The sequence below is a fragment of the Phaethon lepturus genome, unplaced genomic scaffold (assembly GCF_000687285.1).
Source record: "Phaethon lepturus isolate BGI_N335 unplaced genomic scaffold, ASM68728v1 scaffold14435, whole genome shotgun sequence".
Lineage (NCBI taxonomy): Eukaryota > Metazoa > Chordata > Aves > Phaethontiformes > Phaethontidae > Phaethon > Phaethon lepturus.
In genome coordinates this window covers 57206-81191 of record NW_010540035.1, presented here as the reverse complement: position 1 = coordinate 81191, position 23986 = coordinate 57206, and the positions used below count along the sequence as shown (strand labels likewise).

Here is a 23986-nt window from a genome sequence, read left to right as displayed (position 1 = left end):
GTAGTTAAAAACTAAGTAGGGTTCTTTCTTTTTATAATATGGCTGTAGCTCTTTCTTTTTCTTTCCTGAAGAGAAGTAAGTTTTTCAAAGCTCATGGACTTTCCTCAGCATTAACTCCTACTTCCACAGTTCAAGTTCCCAGTGGAGACTATGGCACAAAGTAGAGGACAGTGGAGCCGGCAATAGGGCTGGGCTGCCCTGGATGTGGCAGAAAGTGAGCCCTGAGCCGAGAGCATGGCTGTGGGTCTGCAAAAGAGAAGAAATCCTTGGGGGAAACTCAGAGCACCTTCGTCAAAATCAACCTCCTTTTTTTTGTTTGGGTTTTTTTAATTGTTTTTCATTTGGGTTTTTGTTTGTTTGTTTGTGGTTTGGTTTGGTTTTGGGTTTTTTTTGTTTGTCCATTATTAAAGCTCCATTGTACTAGAGAAAATCCATTGGCAGTATTGGGGCGATGCAGATGCTGTCCTGAACTTCCTTCAGGCGTATTTTGGATGGCAGTTCCTTGAGGTGATAGGGCTTTGACTCAGGCTATAAACTCTTGTGTCTTTTCTATTTTACTTATGGTGTTGCTTTTCCACATGACAATGCCCTCACCACAAATGGCTGCACGAACAAGGGAAAAACCTCAAATTGTCAAGCTCCCTTCCTTCTGGCTATCTGTTTCAAATACTGTATGATATAATGAACAGAAGGGTGGACAAACAGACAGATTGAGATTTGGATAATGAAATTGTTTCTTTAAAGATAAGGCCCCATTTCTTTAATTTGAAAAAGAAATGCACGTGAATAATCAGTGATAACCAAGACTCTCAAAGACAATGACATCTTTTCTTTAACATGGCCTTTGCTATCTCTCATAGCTGAAAAAAATCGCCCTCCTTTGGTTAAAAATCCCATTCTACAAATAACATCATCAGCCCAGTTTCATAATGCTTGTATTTTGTCAGCTGCTGATTTGACTCTGGACATAGTTAAAGAAGATTTCTGCTAAAAATAAATCAGTCCATTGGTTGAAACATGGCCACACTTTTACCATCAGGTAAAGTGAAAGGAAACGATATTATAAACATAATGAATCGCTTTGTTTACGACTAGTAAAAATCAGCTGGGGAAAGTTGTCTATTTACATTCCTAATACACTCATGATCACAGTGTATAGAATTTTACTCTCCTATTAAAATGTTTAGATGTAGCAATAACTGCATTAATTGTCTTTCATTCATTTCTGTTAAACTTAAGGTCACAGCTGCATAAAGCCAGAATCTACACTACCAGCTCTTGCTAGAAGACACTGTCCTTTGGCATCACACGTTTGCCTCGGTGCCCACACGAATGCACCGAAAGCCAGGGAAGCTTACCCACAAAAGCCACAGTGAAGCCACAGCCCTTTGGCCCAGCAGCCAAGTGTGTGTGTGCTCCATGAGCAAAACAATATTGCACTTACAACAGTGGTGTGAGGACAAAGAGAGCATAAAACTAACACCAAACATTGGGAAGGAGTGGAGTGGGGTTTGTGCAGCACTTAGTTCAACAAATACACAATAATCAAGTCCTGTTCAGCATAGAAAAAGTAAGTCCTTACTGGTGTAATACAGCTCAGGGGCGGGGGTAGCTACGAGTCCTGGACTGCAAAGAAATCTTGCAAATACAAACCACGCAGAAAGAAATGAAATGCTGTCTGCCTGAATCTGCTGACAGCCCGTAACAAACGCCGTCAGGGGAACACCTTATTCCTGTCTATCACTTTGAAATCAAAGCTACGAAAACATTGATGCTGATGGTCTTAACTATGTCACTGCCAATCTTTTAAACTATAATACTGAGTTACTGTTCTTTTGCCATGAAATCTTTTTCCATATTTTCCCATCATCAGACATTCCATACTAAGCTTGTAAAACCGCTAGTTTACACTCACAGCTTCTCTCATCCAGTCCTAAAAGCATCAGGATTAGTAAAGAAAGGAGAGCACCAATTTTTAACATACAAATGAAGAATTTCACTGCTGTCTTAATGACTGAGTTATTCATTGTCCCGTTCAATTAATTTAATAAAAATCACTTTCAAATTAAATAAAGTTACCACAAAATTTTCCCCCGACTTGCAGACTTCCAAAAAATACAGCAAAAATTGGCCCTACTTTGTGACAGAGGCCAGTGCAAATGTGCTCTCTTTTCTCCCTGTAATACTCATGGGTTTTCTTTCTATCAACTGTCCTCAAAAAATCTTTCTCCAGTTTGTGGGTTCCTTTTTCATCGTTCATTTAGCCTAAAAAAGTGTTTCTTATGTTGTCTGTCTGCTTTCTTGGATCATTGTAAGAAATTTGAGGATGATCTCTACTGGCTTGCATTTTCTGACATTGATTTGATCTGCACGAAATAGAAGTGTGTAACTTTTCTGGTGGCATTTTGCGCTGACTTTGCAAAGGCAGAGAAGGATTAAAAAGGGTTGAGGCAATGTGGAGTGAGGCTTTTCGAATAACTACTCATGTTTAATGCTTTCTTGCAGAAGCTCTTTCTTTCTCTGTTGCCATTGGATCTGCTAATCTTGATTTATGAAGGTACAGAGGGAGACCCTTCACCCGTGAACACAAACCAACAGCAGCCGGTTGGTTGCCACCACACTGATGTGTAAGACATCCCCACTGGCAGGACTAAGAGCAAATGAATGAGCAGACGGGGCTGAGTTACTGTAATTTTCTCATGCTGCATTACCTGTTATGTAGCTGAAGTGCTCCTGACTCACAGACACTAACTGCAGCACCAGGGGGTAGCTAATAGGCGCAGACACAGTTCATCTTCTGTGTTACAGTGACTTTATAAGGTTGAATCAGATTGATCCAGCCTCTGCAGGAGAGATGTGAGCGAACAGGCTGTTGCTCACTGCCCACTGACTTCACAGGCTATGACCGACCCCTTTCCTGGAGCTCACTGAAAGTAGGTGCCTCATACGACCTGCAAAACCTCCACACTTCGCAGTAGTCGTCTGTAAGAAACTCTCAAACAGTGAGGAAAAGGAGCAATAAAAGAATCACAGAATCACTAAGGTTGGAAAGGACCTTCAAGATCATCAAGTCTGACCATTAATCCAGCACCACCATGTTCCCTAAACCATGTCCCAAAGCGCCACATCCACACGTTTTTTGAACACTTCCAGAGATGGCGACTCCACCACCTCCCTGGGCAGCCTGTTCCAATGCCTGACCGCCCTCTCGGTGAAGAAATTTTTCCTAATATCCAATCTAAACCTCCCCTGGTGTAACTTGAGGCCATTTCCTGTCGTCCTATCGCTGGTTACTTGGGAGAAGAGACCAACACCCTCGTCGCCACAACCCCCTTTCAGGTAGTTGTAGAGAACGATAAGGTCTCCCCTCGGCCTCCTCTTCTGCAGACTGAACAAGTCCAGTTCCCTCAGCCACAGACAGGCGCTGAACACCTTTGGTGCTGCGAACCAAGGGTGGATGCAGGTCCCGCTCAACTTCCCAGGAAATCTGTGCCTGCCTTTGCCCCACGCTCGTTTCCCCATCACTACCCAGGTTTGACTCCTGCCCTCACCCCAAAAAATCATTTTGGTTTGGGATGCTCAGCGGAGGTGACATTTAACTTAAATCAAGTGATGTGAAAGAAGCTTGGACGTGTATATGGAGGCAGGGGTCTGGTCAAGGAGCTCTAGGCACTCTTGAGAATATGCAGAGGGAACAGTCTCTTTCCACAAACCTAGGAACAGCAAATGCAACAGGCCTCATGCAGCCTGGTGGGAACTCCCTTTATGCTCCCCAGGAAAATCTGCCAACCAGTTTTCCTCCTCCTCGCTGTATCATGAATCCCTCAAAAAATGTCTTGCAATAATTCCATTACATATATGTATATCTGCATCCAGCTCTGGAGCACTCAGCGCAGGAAAGACATGGACCTGTTGGAGCAGGTCCAGAGGAGGCCACAAAAATGTTCAGAGGGCTGGAACAGCTCTGCTGTGAGGACAGGCTGAGAGAGTTATTCAGCCTGGAGAAGAGAATGCTCTGGGGAGACCTTATTGCAGCCTTCCAGTAGTTAAAGGGGGCTTATAAGAAAGATGGGGACAGACTTTTTAGCAATAGGGCCTGTAGCAACAGCACAAGTGGTAATGTTTTAAACTTTAAAGGGCCAATTTTGACTAGATATAAGGAAGAAATTTTTCACAGTGAGGGTGGTGAAACACTCAGAGGTACCCAGAGAGATGGTGGATGTCCCATCCCTGGAAACATTCCAGGTCAGGTTGGATGGGGCTCTGAGCAACCTTATCTAGTTGAAGATGTCCCTGCTCACTGCAGGGGGTTGGACTACATGACCTTAAAAGGTCCCCTCCAACCTAAAATTTTCTATGATTCTATATGCATATTATTATATATATTCCATCCATCTGTCTATCTTATCTATCTATCTATATTTCTATCTATCTATCTATCTATCTATCTATCTATCTATCTATATTTCTATCTATCCATCTATCCATCCACCCATATATTCATCTGAGAGAAACAGAAGGGGGCAGGTAGAACCCCATGAATATCTGGCACAAAAGCATTTAAGACGCCAAGCACTCCTGTTTTATGTTTGCACACAGACCCACATGCACATGCTCCGCTGTTCACCCTCCACACACTGCCAGAGCCTACCAGCATGTTGGTGGTTGGTAGCTCCACCTGCAAGCCTGACACCGCTAACGGCAGAGGTGAAACTTCCTCCAACTTGAAATGGGGCGTGTCTTTCACCCCTAGCTTCTAAAATTGGCCTTTAATCAGATTTAGTGGCTTAGGAGCAGTATAAAAAAACCCAGGTTGGAATATAATCAGAGAAGAGAGGCAGACTGCTTGGCATTGCTGCAGTGATGGTGAGTGAGTATTTTGAGGAAGACCTCAAGGAATTCAGGGTGTGAGTTTCACTGAAAATGGTGACAGTCGGAAATCTCATCCTCCAGCTAAGCAGATGCCTTTTGTTTTTCTCCCAGAAAATGACCACAGAACGTAAATAGCATTGTTATGAGTCAAGACATTTTCTTTAATCCTCTCTACTAATACCTGGATTTCTTGTCCTGAGCCACCAAGATCCAGCTATGCAAATGGCAAGGGAGGCTGTAGGGTATTTTGGAGCAGGTATCTCCTGGAAGGATGGGGAAGCACTAAGCCTTTCTAGCAAAGCCTATATCCTCATTTAAAATAGCCTATGAAATGCCAGCCACCCTTTTCCAGAGAAGTCCAGTTCAAACTGGAACCAGCATAACCAACAGCTGCAAGGATGATCAGGGAAACAAACAGTCCATCTACCAAGAAAGGACTAACAGAGGCTGATCTTTCATGCCATAAAGAAATGCTGAGAAAGGTTATGGCTGCTGTTATATACCTCAGAGAGAGAGAAGGAGAGAAATTATTTAAGCCAGAGAACAGGTCCAGTACAGGAACAAACTGCTATTTTCTGACTGAATTTATGCTAGAAGTGAAATGTTTTCTGGGTATGGGAGAAGTGAGAGTCTAGACTCAGAACTAGTGGGAACACAATAAGCTTAGGGAATCATAGGACATTGCTTGCTAAATTATAAATGAAGCTGTATGAGGCAGCTACTTGTGATAGTAGGGATTTAGATACGGAGTAAAACTCACAGCAGCCTGTTCAGTCCAGGTCTCTGTTCAGTGTCTTCTGTGCTGCCAGCAGCTCCCTGCAGACAAGGTGCCCGCTCCTGGTATGAGTGTTTCTTTCTTCACCCCCACCACTCTGGCTGGTTGCTCTCCCAGGCAGAAAAAAACCAAACATTTTTGCCTGCAATGGTTTTCTATTGCTGTCGGAAAGAAAAAAAAAGAAAGGAAAAATATGTGGGTACATAGCTGTAGAAATGACTGCAAAGAGATAACACATTTGAAAGGTTTATTTTCTAAAGCAGTTTTGTTAACAGTAAAATGGCTAGAAAGTCAAGTTGTTATTAATCTGAAGTGAAATGGTTACAAAATGGCTGCTCTGTGCTTTTATTTTTTTTTGGTGCAGGAGCCTGATAGTGACATGCACATGTTGGAGCCTCATAAAAGAGCAGTGTTGTCTGACAACTGACAGGACAACAATGACTTGCTTTGTATTGGGACAAGGTGGCTCCAGGCATTTCTTTTATGACTGCCTGTTATTCTCCAAGATCTCAACGGCAACTCTTTCCACTTGCCATTGCCCCTGGCTGCGGTGCCTGGGGGGAAGTGTGGGATGTATTGCTCATAATCTCCCTATTTGCAGAAACTGGAGGCACGGAGCGGTTGTGTCAACACAACGTGCCTGCTGCACTTGCAGCTGTGTATACACACATCACGCTCATTTACCCACTAATGATCAGGGGTTTGCCAGGGGTAGAGGTAGAGGTAGAAATTCTCCTCGTAGCACATTTATGTTGCATAATTGCATTCACACTAAGAAATCATTTTACTCGGGTTTTTGTCATTTTGTCAAAGCCCATAGGAAAACTGCTTTCCAATTATTTTCTCCAACACATTCAGCAAATAGTCAAGAGTCATAATTTTGTCTCATTATACTTCAACAACTTCATTTCGGCCTCTGACTGGAGAGTTCTCATTCCAGTTAGATATGGATTCTGACGTAGTGATGCAGTGTGAGAATACAATGTCATGTTCACTAGCATTTATCCAAAACCCCTGTTGTCCTGCACCACATACATCCCCAAACCGAGTGCCAGTCCATGCCCTGAAATGCCTGCAATTTAAGTAAGGGAAAAAAAAGGACAAGATAGGCAGGAAAAGAAGAATTTTACCTGTATTGTGTAGATGGGAGACAGACTCAGTTGTTAAACAAGGACAAGCAGTCCCATCAGAGGGTATCCACGACATCTGTACGATGCTGACAGATAGAGCCAGCAGCAGGAAAACAAATACCTACAGCATCTCACATAGCTTGAGAGACCTATCTTCAGGCAATGCAAGCAAGCCCCGAGAGTAAAATAAGTTGTCTAAGGTGATGCAGGAAGACAGTGACAAACTAGGTATTGCCTGCTTCTCCTGAATTCAGATTTGCAAGATCTCAGTGCCTGTCTTTTCCAAAGTCACTCCCCGACAAACCCTCACCAGTAGGCATTATTCTTTACTGAATATCAAGGAAAAAACAGAGAGAAATTCTTTATCACTATACTCTGACAGCCTGGGCTGTGGAGCTGGGCCCAAAGGTTTGCAAGCAACCCACTGTGGGTCAGCAACAGAAGAGGGATAAGGTGTCTGTGCCACAGGTTAATGTTAACATACCCTACAGAAACACAGGGGCAGCTTTTTGACTTAATCAGTAACACAGACATAACAAAGGTGTTTCTTTGGAAATGAGAATTTTGCTGAAAGTCTTATGAATAAATTACATCCTGGCAATAGGCTATGCTGCAGAACTGATATAAAAATCAGGCTTTCTTCAAGACTTTATTTCAGAGCTATTTAAAATTTAAATCTAAATAAGAAATTTGAGTAATTTTTCATTGTTACATTTTATGCAATAACATAAAATCTTTAAATAGGATTTTTCATCACAAAATTAGCTGATTTATTCTCCAAATGCTTTCAGATCAATTAAAATACAATAAGAGCAAAAGCAGGAAATGCTTCTGTTATAGATGGTATTAATTGTGGTGATCTCTGGGTGAAATGGAGATGACAGAAGTCGAAAGCCACTGGAGTTAGAGCTTGTGAGGGCCATTGCTGAGAGCCCACGATCAATAAAATCTATGCTCCCAACTCCCTTAAATAATTTCTCACCAGCTGCTGTTTTTCACACTGACTGTGGGCAGCACACACATGCCTTTCTTGGCTTTCTGTTGAGATCTGCCTTTGAACACTACAGCCTCAACACGGTTTGAGGGGGAACCTGCTGGTGTCAGCAATACACACAGGTATTGGTATCTAAGCATCCTTTTGCAGCAGGCTCTCACTTTTGATGTCATTTCATTCCTACTGGTGTTAGTAGGCAGTTTCTGGTCCAGACTGAGCTTCAGGGTTAATGCCAGTGCATTTCTTGTAACGCATCCACAAAAAGGTGGCGAAAGATGTGGCCAGCGTGCTGGGCAGCTGAGCTCTAGATAGCTCCCGGCTGGGCAGCTTTAGCTGTCGGAGAGATGCAGCAGGGAAAAGCATGTGCAGTTTGAGAGGAGGATCCTATATCTCCCTTCATCCTCTATCTCCCTGTCCTTCATCTCCCCCTTTGACAGTGTGTGTTTCTTCTTGTACCAATGACCGGATTAAAAATGAAAGGAGAATAGCTGCAAACCAGCATCCAGCTTTAAACGGCTCAGCATCCATCCTGAGATGCTTGATCCAAAGCGCCTCTTTGGGTTTGCTGTGGCTCACTCTTTCAATCCTACAAGAAAGAAGCATAAAGTGTGGTATTGACCTACTCGGACTTTTTCAGTAGAATACGCCAATGCAGTCATCCTCTGGCTACAAATATCCATGGGAAGAATAGATATGTCCTTTAATAACAGGGAGAGTGCTTAAAAAAGAACACTTTATTGCAGTGTTGCCTTCACCGCAGTAAATTGCAGCATTTTCATTTTCCTGTATTTATTGCATTGAAGTGTTTATATCACTGTGAAGCAAATATTTGCTTTCAAAGGTCACTCATTGTATCTCTCTTCCTCTAGGGATATATGTAGGTCTCTCTCAGACTTCAGTATAACTCCACAAGGATATATAATGTTCTTGCTATGAGATTCTTTATTGCGTCTGAACACTACTAAAATAGCAGATGCAGAATTCAAAGTATAATAGGCAATGCGTTTCCATTAGCCAGTCTCTCTTTATATTTTTCTTTAACCTTTAGTCTGCTTTTGTGCTACTGTACGAGCACTGGCGTAATGTAGAAGACTGGCTCACAGGGAATTTGATGTAAGTCACCCAAGCCCCCGAAGTGACTTGTGTTGTCTAGAAGACACAGAGCACAGCTTGGTACATGAAGTACAGAGTATTTTGTAGCCACATTTGGACTTTTGTCTCCTTTTAAGGGAGCACTGTACATGTCTGTGTGTGAACCCAGAGGATTTCCCTTCCCTTTTCCGAAAAGGAAAAACCAAGGTCCTTGTGAAATTTTGAACTTGCATTTGTGTATACAATTATTGCAAGTATAAACACAAATTAACTGAGCGTATGCAAGTGGCTGTAACTTCCACAGCAACTTTTTTTTTTTAATCAAAGTCTTAGATCTAAAGAGCTTAAACATATTACATCACAGCTTTGGCTTTCTGATCTGCCAACTCTGCAGTGACTGTAGACAAAATAAAATGTGGTTTATGTTGAAAGTACAGAGTACTTTTTGGAGAGTTTATTTCCAGTTATATTAGGGGTTCCTATGGCATTTATATGATTTTGATACTTGGTTCAAATCAGCTTGAATGGGAACGGAATGCAAAATATCAGCTATTACCAAAAAAATAAATTCTACAAGGAATTTATTACCCAAAGACCTCAATAGTATCTTTGGCTATTAGTTCCCATTCTACTAAAACAAGAGCAGGTTTCAGTGGGCCCAAGATGGACTAATACCTTATGTTTTTGAAAGTCTGTCCAGTAATCACTGAGAGCTACTCCGTTATGGTTTACCTTTTCTTGGCCATTCCTGTAATCATTCAGTTTCAATGTTTTAATACATCAAGAGGACTATATATAGGTGTTCCTAAGAAACACCATAGAGGGAAAACTGTTAATTTGTACTGTAGAGAAATAATTGTCTTTAAGACATAAATCTGCTCTCTACAGGATTTTATTGATAGCAGGGTTTGTTGTTGGAAATTCATGACACTGGAATGGAATTTCAGTCTAAATAGGGCTTTTCAAGGAAAATCCTATCTCTAATCTGTCCTATTCCATATTTTAAACTGCAAAATCCATAAAAAATTTAAACTCATTCCCAGCCATCTGCAAAATACATGTAGTTTATCATACTGTGTGCAAATAAGTAACCTTTATTGATTCTTGTGCACAGTTTTCTATTAAATAAAGTTGAATCAGCACTGCTGCAGGGCACTTTTGTTTATAACTAAAACTTGATGTAAAATGACTTGTCTGGAAGAATGCTTTTTGCTATTTCTCAATCCATTCTAAGTGCTTTACAAATACCAAACAATCTCAATAAACCTGTCAAGTTCGATCACTTGTTACAAAACATCTCTCTAGTTACAACCTCTGACATTTTTTTAGCTTGATGCAAAATAGGATGTGTCTGTCACTAAGATGCCAACTGACGGTTCTAACTAACCGAGAAAGATAACACTAAAGAAAAATCACAAAGTTTCTCCCCTTTGTTTCTTTTTTGCACCACCCAACACCACCGCTGGCTCATGATCAAAAATTGATGAGTAAAAGATCAAAAGTCAGGCTTGAATCTGCTTGAGAACTGAATTTTCTGTGCAATTTTTATTATCTGTGGTGACTGACAAATGGACTGTATTGTTTGTTATTGTCAGTAGAAGCACTCGTCACCTTCATTCGCTTACATATCTGTGATCATTCAGCTCACAGTGGATATGCTTAGAGACTGAACCAAACCCCCTGTTAGCATCCCATCCTCCCACTGATGTATCACCTCCCACTTTACAACTAGCAAGATACTACCAGATAGACAATAACGCAGAACCAGTTTCCTGCCCCTCACAGCTAGCTGTCTGTACCAATTAAATCAGTCTCAAAGTCATGTCTAAATTGTCCTGATTTTTGCTAAAGCTCAGTGCTGTTACTCTGCCAGCACAAGTGCAGTGAGGGATCCAGGCAGAGGAGAATATTTTAGCTAAATATTCTAAAACTAGGTCCACAGACTTAATCCTGGTATTTTGTCACAGAGGCTGTGCCAGAAATACTTAAATACTGAGTTTTGCCTCGATCTGGAAAAAAGCACAATTTGTGAAGCGGTGACCAGTGCTAGTGCCAGCCTGTGCCAAGTGGGACAAGAGTTTGGAGAGTAGTTCTTTACCGAAATAACTTCTTTTATCCCAGCTGAGCACGCTCCATTTGCTGATCGGGAGTAGTGTCTTCCTGGAGGTGTGTGATGTGCCACAAATGACAATGCGAGTGCAGCAGCCGGGCAGGAAGGCTGGGGTGGCCTTAAGAGTGTCCTCACGCTTTTCCTCCTAATCCTCAGAGTGGGCCACTTTTTGTAAAGCCTATTTACTGCTGTTTGTAAGCATCCTTGAAGTGCCTGATACCAGTCTGAATGCTAGCCATGAAATTAAGCTCTGCATTTTCATCAGCCAGGGTTGCAGATGAGTTGCTTAAGCTTGGTCCTTCGCACCGCTGTGACCATGCAGCTGGCAGAACCGGGTGGGCTTCTTCTCCAGCATACATTTGGGCTCCTAAACACTGTGTGACCCATCACAAAACATCAGTCTCCTTCTGACAAGGATGTGGTAATGTGCTCAGTGATGAAAGTAAGATGCCATGCCAGTAGCTGCAGGGCTGCTGCTTGTTGAGATGAATTTCTTCCTGCTGTAGCTTCAAAGAGGAAAAGCAACCACGAGCGAGGGCACAGCTAATGCAAAAGCATGAAGGTCACATATTCCCTCGTAGATAAGAAAAACAACAAATACGTTGTTGAAGCTGCAGAGGAAAGGCAAGGAGCTGTCTGCTTTCCTTATACATTTCTAAGCAAACAGGGTGGGATCCAGGAAATCTCCTTGCCCCTCAGCTGTACCTGTTCAGCCCATACTGTCAAAGCGAGGAACAGATTCATCTCCAATGGATAATAACTTCCATTTAAACAGAGTTATTATTGTTAAAATTTTAGAGCCAAGCTCTGCCCTGACTTATTTTGTTTCATAAAGGCTACATGTATCACAAAGACAGGACAGAAAATAGCCCCTGGGATTTTGCCTTCTTGGAGCAGCTTTGCTGAAAGGGGCCGCTTTTGTCCTCTGTCTGTAATTGAGCATGATGGCATGTGCTTTATGGCTTTTTTTTTGCAGTCCCCCACAACTTCCCCACCTCCTCTGCACCTGGGATTAGGTTTTCCTGCAATGAACAAATCTAACATTCAGTGAGCAGTAATTTGCAACGTGCCATGCTTGAATCAAGCAAAGAAATAAGCCAGTGTTGTTGTTATAAAGACCTGACAGATGGTAGGAGGACCCGCCTTTCTTAATCAAGTCATGCTCAGTAATCAGAGCTAGCTCGAATTTATAACAAAAAAAAGAAACCCTACCCAAGTGAGGATTAATGGGCTGTATCCTGGTCTCTGGTTAGGATGAGCTCAGTGGCATCATTCTGTATGGAGAGGGATAACCAAGTTCAGACTCTGACCCACTTCGGAGAGAAGTTGAAAATACCAGTTAGGTCCTTTAGTCACTTCCCCTGAAACAAAGGATTCTGCCAGGTAGACAACCTCACCCAATCTACCTGTAAATATTATTTCAGAGTCTCAACTAGAGCATGGTGGACAAGTCATTAGCCAATAAAAATCCGCAAAATTTCATTGTCTTTAATTTCATTGCAGATATATTAGCTGAGTGTCTGGCCCTCCAAGCAATGCAGCTGAAATATAGGACATGAAGGTCATAGGCTTGACCTGGACCTCCTTCATGTTAAGACTTTTAATTTTAGAGAAGAATGAATGGGTCTCAAGCTCATTTCTCATAGCAAATAACACCTCCTGAATCTCCAGCTTTGATATGGATAGCATTTGAAAGGTTAAGAAAAAAGGAAGGATTTTGCCTAAAGAACACGACAAGGATACATCCTTGTTCTTTGAAAGTGATTAATAATACAGGAATAACGCACCACCTTGAAAAATCCTGCGTGCTTTCTACTGTATAGGAATTGCTGCACAGAACAAAAGAGTTTGGGTGAGGGCATTCATGTAATAAAAGCACTTTTGTGGGTCTGGCATTTAATTACAAATCAGTGAGTCAGGGAGCCTAACCACACTGTTTCTTTCCCTTTTCGCTGTCTTCCAGACTCACAAGCAGCTGAGCACAAGTCCTTGATCTGCAGCTTCCACAAACACACCCACAGCTAAAATGGCGGAAGACGCTGATATGCGCAATGAGTTGGAAGAAATGCAGCGGCGTGCCGACCAGCTTGCTGATGAAGTGAGACCGATAGCTAAACAGGAAACTTGGGGTTGGGTTTGGCATGAGAGACACATCCAGAAAAATAGGAGCTGATCCGACAAAGGATTTCTAGAGCTGATTCTGTTTTTCAACAGCTTTACACTGAAAGCAGAATTGGAAATGAAATGAGCCAGGGTAAAATTTAATGTCATGTTTAGTCTTGATTAAGGCATTTATTGATTGTGAGTTTGGTTTAGGTATTAGAGTCTGTATCAATTTGACTGGCCTCAAAGCAAAAAGCAGCAATTTAATATTTTCTGAGAGTTCCTTCAATTTTCCAAACCTATTAAATGTTAAAAGTCACCAATTAGGTCTCTGAAAAGTCTTATCTGAGAACCACAGACTTTATTTTTAAAGTAGAACACCAGCTGTTTCAAGCAGCAGCGCCGCAACGCGTGAGCAAGGGGAGCGCAAGCCTTAGAGACTGCAGCTGCCCTGAGATGCGGTGGGAACTGCTGCATTAACGAGCCATAACAGAGCTGAAGATTAAGAGATCACCAGTACCCTGCTGATGGCCTGATTTTGAGGGAAGGCAAAGAGCGTAGGAAAAGCATACTGTCAGCATGAGCCTGCACATTAGTGTTGGAAACTGTATCTTGCCAAATCTAAGTGTTTTTTTCCTCTGAATTTTTCAGTCCCTTGAGAGCACCCGTCGAATGCTGCAGCTTGTTGAAGAGGTAAGGACTTGCATTTTATTTGCACTTCTGGTGTGAGCAAAAGTGATAGAGAGTCTGACATTGGAAGTGGTTTTTTGTTAACTCACATTGCTAGGGCATGGCCACGGCTTTATGTGCCGCTCCATCCCTCCTTATCCTTACCCCTTAGGAGGGTCATTCACTGTGCCCTAGTTGCCAAGTCTCTCACCGCAGACCAGCTGCTGAGGCACTGTTTTGCCCATACCTCAGTATCCAGACAGGCTACTGGAGATAAACCAAGGCAACAGCCTCTGAAGGTGAGCTGGACTCAGGGACAAGTGGCTGAGTTTGCTGCAGAGCTCCCGGACCCTCGTGTTGGCACCGCTCTGACATCCTTGCCATAACACCGCAAGTGGGGAGGGCGAGAATTGGTCTGTTTGCCCTGTTGTCCCTGAACACTTCTGTCTCCATAAACACTTGCAGCTATTTATAGAGCATCAGTCACCACAGCATGCAACTTCCACTTCTTTGTGCATCTCTGAAACATTTATTAGGATTTCAAGGCTTCATGGGATGTCCTAGATTGACAGCTCTGGAGAAGGAAGTTCTCTGTTTTTCCATGGTGCTGAGGAAGGGAACCCAGGCTCAGTCCTGCCTGGAAGGATCACTCTCAGAAGGGAAAAAACAAGTCAGTGAGGCCTTGTTTCATCCTCTTTGTAACAAAGGGGTTAAACATCACAAATTCCCAAACGCAGTTCAGTTTAGAGTGGTCAGCCATCAGGTGGTGGAAAACTTTGCTCCCACTTGACAGGACACATTATTTTCAGACGCTGTGTGAGCCTTGGCTCCAGAGCTGGTGACATTTTTAATCAGGGTCATCAGCACTGACAGTCCCAGTACTCCTGACAATAAGAGGAGTCTCCGGCAGAGACAACGGGAAGAAAATTACATCAGGTCCCACGTTCAGGAACAAGCACAAGCCCAGCCGTAAGCTTCATGGCCTTGAAATCAATCACAACTGTGGAGATCAATGGAGTCAAGTGGAGACAAAATTAAATTTCCCTGTACAGATAGACAGACAGATGGGTCATTGAGCATAGTCAGCATCGCTTCTCCTCCACAAATGTTTCAGATCTGGGCCCCTTGCAGCTGAAACATGCTGTTGTCTCACAAGCGATCTGTCCCTTTTCGTTGCTCAATTCCCTGGACATGCCATTTCTAGCCATCACTTGATGTCAATTCTAGGCTGGATGCAGCTCCTGCTGAAATCAATTCAACAGCATGGAAGAAAGTCTCACATGGGTACCTGCACAAACGCCAGGCAGGAGAGCCTGCTGCCCCAAAATGCCTGTGATCTAAATAGACAAAGCAGATGATGAGTGGGAAGAGAGGCGCAGGAAAGGGAAGTGGTTTGCTCAGGGCCAAGCCATCAGTAAATATCAGCCCTGTCTCTCCCGAGCTGTATTTGTGTGACCTATGCATTGCTTGAGTCTTCCTAACATATTGAACCAGCATATTGTGAATGCCACTGGAATTTCAGTATTAAAGCATGGCAAATGGCAAAGTGGGAGGAGAACTGGGACTGCTGCATTTACCAATGAATTTATGCAGGACTCTAGTGCTTCTTGGAAGAGCTCAGCATCTCTCCGGACCTGGCTTTTATTCAGATGCTACAATATCTTCCTGTCCAAACAGAGAAGTTTCTAAAACTAGCACTGAGTAGTCAAGGGAATTCTACAATGAGCTGAATATTATTTTCATTAATGTGACTACAGAAGACCTTTAAAATTCTTCTGTGGTCTAAAGAGTTGGTTGATTACTCTGACCTCATTTCCTAGGTACTTTTAAAAGAATGCAGCATTTAGGGATTGAGAGATTTTATACTGAAAAGACAAATTGTGGGTGTCTTTGAAATCGAACTCGCATTGCTCTGATTTAATAAACCCAAAAAATCCAATTAGACTCCCTTGCTTAGCAGAACCCGTCTAGTGGGTAGAGATAGAAGATATTCTTTCTCGGTGAAAGAATGCTTTTTACTCTGTTCTCTTGATACAGCAAATCTGTTATTCCTTACTCAGGAAAAGAATGCCTCCATGTTTAAACATCATTACTGCATACATGTGTATGAATTCCTGTCATGGTTGGCTCTGCTCTGTTTAGATACTAGGAAAGTATAGAATAAACAGGCTGACTTGGCTCCACTTTAGAGACAGAAGAGTGCTGTCCACCCAGGGAAGCCCTATAGCAGTACAAGGCATCCTCAATGCTGAAATGTAGGTCATAGCTTGGGGGACAAAATCAATGTCCCCAAAAGACCTCCTTGCCCAAGAAGACTGAGTTTGGATGCTCGGCCCTGGTACTGGTCCCAGGGAATGCTGGCAAGCATAGACAAATCTGTTACTGCTTCTTACTTTTGTCATCCACCTTTGCATGAAGCTGCTTGTTTCAGTCCTAGCACAAGAGTGGAAGCAAGGAAAAGTGGTGAGTGGCTGTTGTAAAGTCGCCACTGCTTTGCCCCAAGGCAGCTACGAACTGGGATGGCAGATTACAAAAACCAGTTTGCTCTGAGGTGCCCAGCATACGCATGCAACACAGTTACATCTACACTGACCAACGCTCATTTGAGCTACTCAGTGCCATAAGCACCTGTATTTTATGACAATGCTGTGCAATGACTGGGCCGAAACTTAAAATAAAAATTAACTGAGGCAGAAGAAGTGAGACTAAATACACAGCTTGCAGCTGACCTTATTTTCTTGTTCAAGCTTTTTACCTCTGAGCCAACTGTATGAAATGCAGAACAACACATGCAAGGGGAAAGCTATGAGTGTACGACCACCTTCCAGTGGAACCACCATGGCCTTTAAAGAAAATCAATCATTGTAGGGTGGGAAAAAAAGATGGTTTCTAGCTATGGTGCAGCAAGGGAAAAAATATCAACAAAATCAGTACTGCAGAAAGCCCAGCAAGAAAGCACTTAGCAACATGTACAGACAAAAAGTTTGTTTTGTACATTTAAATCCAGATAGGATTTCACATGCTGGGGGGTTAGAGTCAAGTTTACTAACATATCAAAGCTGAAACGGTAAGCTATAAATGTTTGATAACCTCATGATGCTGCTCTACACAGGACACTGAACACACCATATGCCACATACTAACTTCCTTCATGATGGGGAAGTGATTTTCCCATGACATTATTATCATAGTCAAATGTATGAAGAATTAAAAAAAATATTCAATTAATTTAGAGTTTGGTCCAAAGCTTGTCAAAACTAATTTGAAAAATCCCTTTGACATCATCAGCTATTGGAATGGTTCTACTCAGAAAAGTGTTTTAATCTGTGCAATTCCACAGAAATACATATCTGGCATAGGGAAAGGTGATTCATAATTTTAGTCTTGGTTTTTCCTATGCAGGATTAAACCCCTTCGTTTATGTAAACCGGCAGGGTAGCACTGGAGTCCGGGTCATCGCGCTAGATGAAAACCAGGCCCACAGGATTTAAGTGGGGGTACACAGATTTGTATCGGCTGAGGGTCTGAACCACAGGGTGAATTAACAGGCTGAGAAGTAACATGGCTCTTTAATCATGCATGGAGAGACAGTACAGTGTTAACAGGGTGACAGTGAACTTGGAGCAGGAGCTGAGGAAACGCATTACTATGGATGACTAAAAAATGTTTCTTTGACCACATTTTTGTCTTTAGCATGTTGACACTTCTCTTTAGTGTCTCTGGGAACTGCTAGCAATGTCAGCCTGTGCTAGTACATAATTGTCTGTATTAATTTATTCAAAACAAACTCTATAATCCATATGAATTAAAGAAAAATTCTTCATTGAAGTGGAGGTTTATGTGTTCTTCACATACCTGGTTTTGAGACTATCTCCTGAAATGCAGAGAAAGTGATTTCTAGAATTTGGGTTCTCTATCTGATACATCGTTATGAAAATCACCCCTCAGGCTAAACCAAAGTTGGAGTAGCTGCCTTTTGTAGCAGGCACAGATAGGATGCAACACCCTGTGTTCCTGGAGGGACTGATGGGCCCTTTGAGAAGTCATTCCAATGCTCTTCCTAGTTCTATTCCCACCTTGGGAAATTCAGTGACATTATAGCAATAATAAGAAATGACACAGCAATGCATTTCCCCTGCAAAGTGCTGGGCAAATTTCAGTGAACGTTTTGTTGCTGACTTGCTCTAAGACCCTCATAAAAAAAGGTTTCAAACACAGCTGCAGAAGACTGGGGATAATGTATATTAAAGCCTCCAAAAGGGTTCCTGGTTATGCTGTTAAACTGGCTTCACTGAAGCATTGACAGACTCAGGTATCCCAGAGCTGAATTAAACCTAGAAAGCTGAATTAAGCCCAGAGGTTTAAAACCATATATTCTGGCTTTCTGATCAGGAGTTTTTACTGTGGTCCAGTGCAGAACCTAGGCATGTGCTTCACAGAAAGCATGTTGAAGCCAAACCAGTACTCCTTGCTGGTTTGCTTTTATCTAAACACCAGAGCTTAGTGCTGCTAAAAGGTTGAAGGACATCAACTTTCATGAACTTTATGGGGTCTATATTTATGGTGCTGTTTCACCTGATGTGATTAATTGTGAAGTTGCAAGTGATGGCTTCCTGCCCTGAGGGGTCATCTTGTGTGCAAAATTGGGCAGATCTTTGCAGAAAAAAGGTTGGCAACCCACAGCACTCTCCATGGAAATCAAAGTCTAGGAGGACATGCTGGTCGACCTGCTCATTCCTACAATCAGGGCTGAGTATGTTCGAGGGCTGCTTGAGAAAGATAATGTGTTTTACCATCTGTGGTATACCTGCTTTATGGATAAACAGAGGAACTCCAGAGCTGTTGGTTTAATGCCGTGACAAAAGCAATTCATGCTGTGCCATTTTATTCTAAAGGACAAGAATGTGAGATCTTTGCTGTACCATGGCAAAATCCAGCAGTACAAATTCTCCTGACAAGTACAACAAGAAGACAAGGAGAGTCAGAAGCAACTCTGGAAAGAGAAGGCTGCTACAGATTTGAGAGCTGGATTAAAATGGCATGTGCTTCATGAACACTGTAGGGTCCTATGAAAGATTCATTTTGCCACTCTCTGGCCTGAACCACCCTAAGCATCCTGTGTTTTGAGAATCCTTATTTTGTTGCAAACTAAACAGAGGATTGCCTGTGCAAAGACAGGAGGGTCTTAAGAAATTCCTCCACTGCACAAGAAGAAAGAAAGACTCTAATCCTGGGGAAAGTGTACCATTAGCACATATTTTCATAACAAGATGGACCTTACTAGTTCTACCCATTCATGGCTTCCCATGTAGGATCTCACTGATGTTGGTGAGAACCCTTCCTAAGCCCTCAGGACCAGACAAATCAAAGCATGGCCACCAGGCCCCTGCCATGACTGTGGCTCTTCTGAGAGCCTGGTATCAAGGTTTTATGATCAGTTGTTGTAAAACATATTCTGGGCTGGCACTTCGCTAACAGAGCTTTCATCACCTCCTGTTACGCACTCTTTAAGCAACCAGTTTGAGTGTGTCTACTTACACCTGCTCCCCCTGAGACCAAGGGGAGTTTCCATGATACTTTCAGTGCAGAAAACACCAACATTGTCTGTGGGTCCCAAACACACTTGTTTGGCACAATTTTTCCTTTATATCCCTTTAAAGGAAGAGGCTTTGTAGTTTCCACAGATGCCTCAGTCTGTTGCCACTGAAGGTCAGTTACTGAGTGTTTCTCCCCTGCTCGGACATCTGGATGACGAGCACATTTTCAGAATAGCTCTGTCTTACACATGTTTGGTTTTGAGCTATCTAAAAGATCAGTCACAATGGAAATATTGAACTTTTAGCGAAGTCTGAATCTGTTTTAAATGCACAAATGTGATTTTTTTTTTAATTGGCTTTATACAGTTAATTTTTTGTGAAAAAGCTGAAAATTAATGCTTAATAGAAACTTGGAACAGGAGGAGATTGTCACTTGATGTCTGAATCACCTCTCATCTTTGTCAGTGAGCATCTTTATTAGCTTCAATATGCTTTGGATTAGACTTCAGATGCAGACAAGTATATTCAATGCACACCCTTTCATATTTTCACATTAGTATTAATGCTGTGGCAGGCTGCTCTTAAGAGATACAGTAATGCCTGGTAGAAATAAATGGCACTGATGGTCAGGTAAGTAAAAGAAAATTGCACCTTTTTCACTCCGTGCAAGGATTTAATATGAAATACAAATCATAAGGTCTAATTGCTGAGTTTGTCAGGTTACTGGACATCTTAGCTGCATAAAGGCAGTTTGCTCAAATGTTAAAAACAGCAGGAAAATAAGGTCAGAGGGTTAAGGAGCAGTAAACAGTTCTCAGCCTGCCTATGTTTGACTCACTGAAAGCCAACAACTATCACACCACCAATTGTAAGTTTCTGAGTCCAATATTTAGAAGGGTCCCATGTCAGACTGCACCATAATAACTCAAACACAAGATGACTCAGGACCCAAGGAGCCTTCTTGTGTTTGCAAGAGGTATGATTTTAAAATATGTATAAATATTTTGGGGTTAGACATCCCTGGGTACCAAAAGCATAGAAAGAGCACAATAAAAAGCTATTGCACACCCAGTGCTTATCAGATCTGACACCCGGCCCACAAAAAACATAGGATAATTAAAGGTGGTTTCCTTACTCTAAACAGGCAAATCTAAGTTGACCCTTGGACCCTAAGTTTCTAAAGGTTGACGAAATAAAATCTGTCTGGGATTCAAGCAAATGCAGGATGAGCTTGAAGGGACAGAGAGCAACAGTGGGTACAAGGTAGATAGCTGGCAGTAGGGTGCAGCAGACCATGGGGAGAGGCAGGAGGCTATTTTCTCTCCACCTGGCAACTCACACAGGAATTTTTAAAAAAGACAGAATGAACCAGGCTGCACACATCTGATGTTTTTCCCAGTTTCTACAGTGATGTAGACATTAAAGACACGAATGGGAGTGCAGAGAAAGGCAGACAAGAGCACAACAAGAAGCATCTCGCATCCCTCTTGACCCGAGGAGGATCCTCTTGAAGCAAAGCAGAGAAGCACCAGCTGCACCAGCCAGACAGCCCTCGAGTGTGGCAAAGAGTCAGGCTTGTAGCTAAGCCAACGCGGGCAGCGTGCTGCTGGCCTGCCTGGGAGTGCCCTGCAAGCGCGGACCAGGCAGCTAATGGCCAGAGAGACTTCACTGCTCCCAGAAAAAGTGATGAGCGATGACAGTGAGCAGGGCAGTTGGGAGGAAGGATAATATGAAGTCCTTAATTTGCTTCAGGGAGAGGGAAAGCTCTGAAAAGATGGACAGTCAGCACTCCAGGTTTCTGTTCCTCACATTCCTGTGCAGCTGTGGGCATCTCACCCGCTCTCTGCAAAATTAACGCCACCAACTTTATCTGCTTTCGTGGGGGTATGGATGGCTTTACGTTCACGGAAGCAGCTGAATTACTGATGCACATGTCCAGGTAACTCCGCTGGCAAGCTGTCAGGCTGCAGAGAACTTACTTCATCTGTTTTTGAAATGCAACAGTCAGGAGATCGTTCGGGCTATTAATTATTCACAGATGTTATCACTGCTGCAAGCAGAATGGAGCTAGTTTCCCCTTCGTAATTAAAAAGGAGCTAATCTGATCTGTGATACAGCTTAGGATCACACCACCCAGGAACTCAAGACACCTGATCACATCCCAGAGTGATGATAATGCATGCAAAAATTGTACTTGTGAAAGGTGCCCTGCTGGTGGTTTAGGCAGGTGGGATCTCTGAATTGCTCGGCTTTGCTCAAACCCTGTATCCAGCAAAGGCGATGATAAGACTCCCACTAACCTGTGAGAGCAGGAGCAGAGTCAGTGTGTAGATGTTTTAAAGATCCTACCTTCAAGCTCAATCCAAAGTCCATTGATGCTAAAGGTGTCTGTTGGCTGAATTAAAACTTGGCTCAAACCCATATCTATTAGATCTCTGAGCCAAAAAATATGGCTTAATCCTATTAAGTATTAGCCTGCTTTAAAATGGATTCCCTAAGTAGGCAAGCTTTCTGACTCCTGTGTTGCAAGGGCTGTGTACAAACCACTACGCTTGCTTTCCAAACATGTTTGTGTCATATCTATTTTCCTTGGGAATTTCTCCTGTGGGATATACCCCTGCAATGTGAACACCCCCTCCTTCCCTTCTCCTGCTTCAGAGAACTTGGAGGTGAACCCTCTCTCTTTAGAAATTACTCTTGTGTAAAGTGATAATTTTAATCTCAAGGTCCAGTACTTTGCATTTTCTGTAGTAGTTCAGTATCCCAGTGAATCCTGAAGGGTTGATAGTACAATCGAGAGTATCCAGTTCCTTATACAGGGTCGAGGCACTTTTGGACTGTGCCACCAGCCCCTTATGACCTCGTCATTCCTTTCACTGTTTTTCTTTTGTCTTCCTATGTCCCATACCTAGGACTGAGTGTTCCCTCACTGATCTCTCTTTCTCTCTCTCTTTCTTCTCCCCCTCTCTCTCCTTACCTTGCTACCACTATTGGGATGTAGAGTAAAGATGCTGGTATCAGGACTTTGGTTATGTTGGATGAGCAAGGAGGTAAGTTCAGATTGCTTCAGTAAGGAAGTATAACCATTCTCAAAGTACTGTACTGACTGTGTGCAATCCTGAAAATGAGGTTCATAAATGTGGTTGTGCATGAGAACCCCAAAACCTCTTTGCCTTTAGCTTCGTTGTCTGACAGAGGAACGTACAATAACTGCGTAAGAGTATGTACTTCTTTTGATCTGTTTCCCATTAATGTCAAAGAGAACTGCAGGCTGAACTCATCCAAATCATAACGTTTTTCAGCAAGCTTTGGGTCAAAATGCAGCTACACAGTGAGAAGATTTGCCTCCAGAAATTTAAAATCCAACATTATTTACACAGGTGCTATGTCATTTTCTCACTTGTTTTAGCCACAAGTGAAAGGAATGCAATAAATGCATCCCAAAAGAAGGTAACACAGGTTTAGTTGGCATAAAATTCAGTCGGTTTTTGTATAGAAATGTCAGCAAGGCTAACAGGAATTTAACATTAAAAGATATGACACGATCAGCTCATTACAATTGACCCTATAGAAGCTTTCAAGCTTAGACGGCTCCCTATCGGTGGATGACAGTGACAAAGACAGAGCTAGATATATTCAATACACTCCAGGAAATTACATTTTTGCCCTTTATAATATTACAAAGAAGTAGGTAGCTTCCCCCTCCCCAACAAAACTAATAAGTCTTCATTTGCTGCAGAACCACAGGACCAGCAAAATGGTGTCTCCAAAGAGAAGTTAAATCAACGGAGTATAAATTTCTGCTACTCTATATCAAAGCAGCCCCCTCCAAAAGCCCTTGTTAGTATTTACCATGTGGTATGATACAAAACTGTATTAGGAAATGTTTTCTACAGAGGTGATGCATCAAGCCCAGACTACAATTACAAGCAATGGTATGGCATTGTTGGGAAATGGACTACAGAACCTGACAGACCCTTTTGATCTGTATGTCCCTGCCTCTTTGGCACTAAAAAGAATGAAAAGTAATAACAGGACCTAAGTAGAAAGTACATCCTTCTATTTGCTTTTGTATGTATGTCTCATTGCTTCCCCCCCATCCCCTCCTTTAGGGAAAAGAATTTAACCTAACCAAATTTTGTTGCATCCATTTGTCTTGACAAGAAAAATATTACAGAGAATATTTCGGGTTTTTTCTGAATAATGGCTGTAAAATAACTATCACTGAATACAGAAAACCAGAAATTACTTATGTTGAAACAGATATGACACCTAAATAACGTGTTTTGTTTCATAAGTGAATTATACAGTTAAAATAAATCACAAATATTGTCAAAGAAAGTCTGTAAATACCCAGGTGTGTCTTGCAATGTAATTCACAGAGAGATCAGCAGAAATTTTAGTGGTTCCTATAACTTCCCTTGTGGTTAGTCTTGGGAAAGTATGTTTCTGTTCTTTAACGGTTATTTTTCTGCAGCTTTCTAGGGGGGTTTATTTTGTTTTTTAACCTTGACTTTTGTTGGGTGTTTTTTTTTACTTTGGAGTTCTACTATTGCTACACCCCTGTGCACAAAGATTATCGGACCAACTCTCTAGTCATGCTAGGAAGGACAGTCTGCATGAGCTAAGGAGCTGAGACTGGACCCACTGACCTCTTTGGAGTCCAGGGAACTCAGTATTAAACTCTTACTGACAATGAAACCT

The 23986-nt window shown here is 42.3% G+C and overlaps 1 protein-coding gene across 2 annotated transcripts in view; it reads left to right on the top strand.

Moving 5' to 3' along the window:
* Positions 1-12932: 12932 nt before the first annotated feature.
* Positions 12933-23986, top strand: part of SNAP25 (synaptosomal-associated protein, 25kDa) — a 30356-nt gene continuing 19302 nt past the window's right edge. Inside the window, exons 1-3 of one of the 2 annotated variants that reach the window (XM_010287333.1) lie at positions 12933-13071; positions 13728-13769; positions 22284-22332. In XM_010287333.1, coding sequence (XP_010285635.1) covers positions 13000-13071; positions 13728-13769; positions 22284-22332 — 163 coding nt within the window. In that variant the 5' untranslated portion in view covers positions 12933-12999. The remainder of the gene's footprint in view (positions 13072-13727; positions 13770-22283; positions 22333-23986) is intronic. The other variant, XM_010287334.1, reaches the window with a different exon arrangement.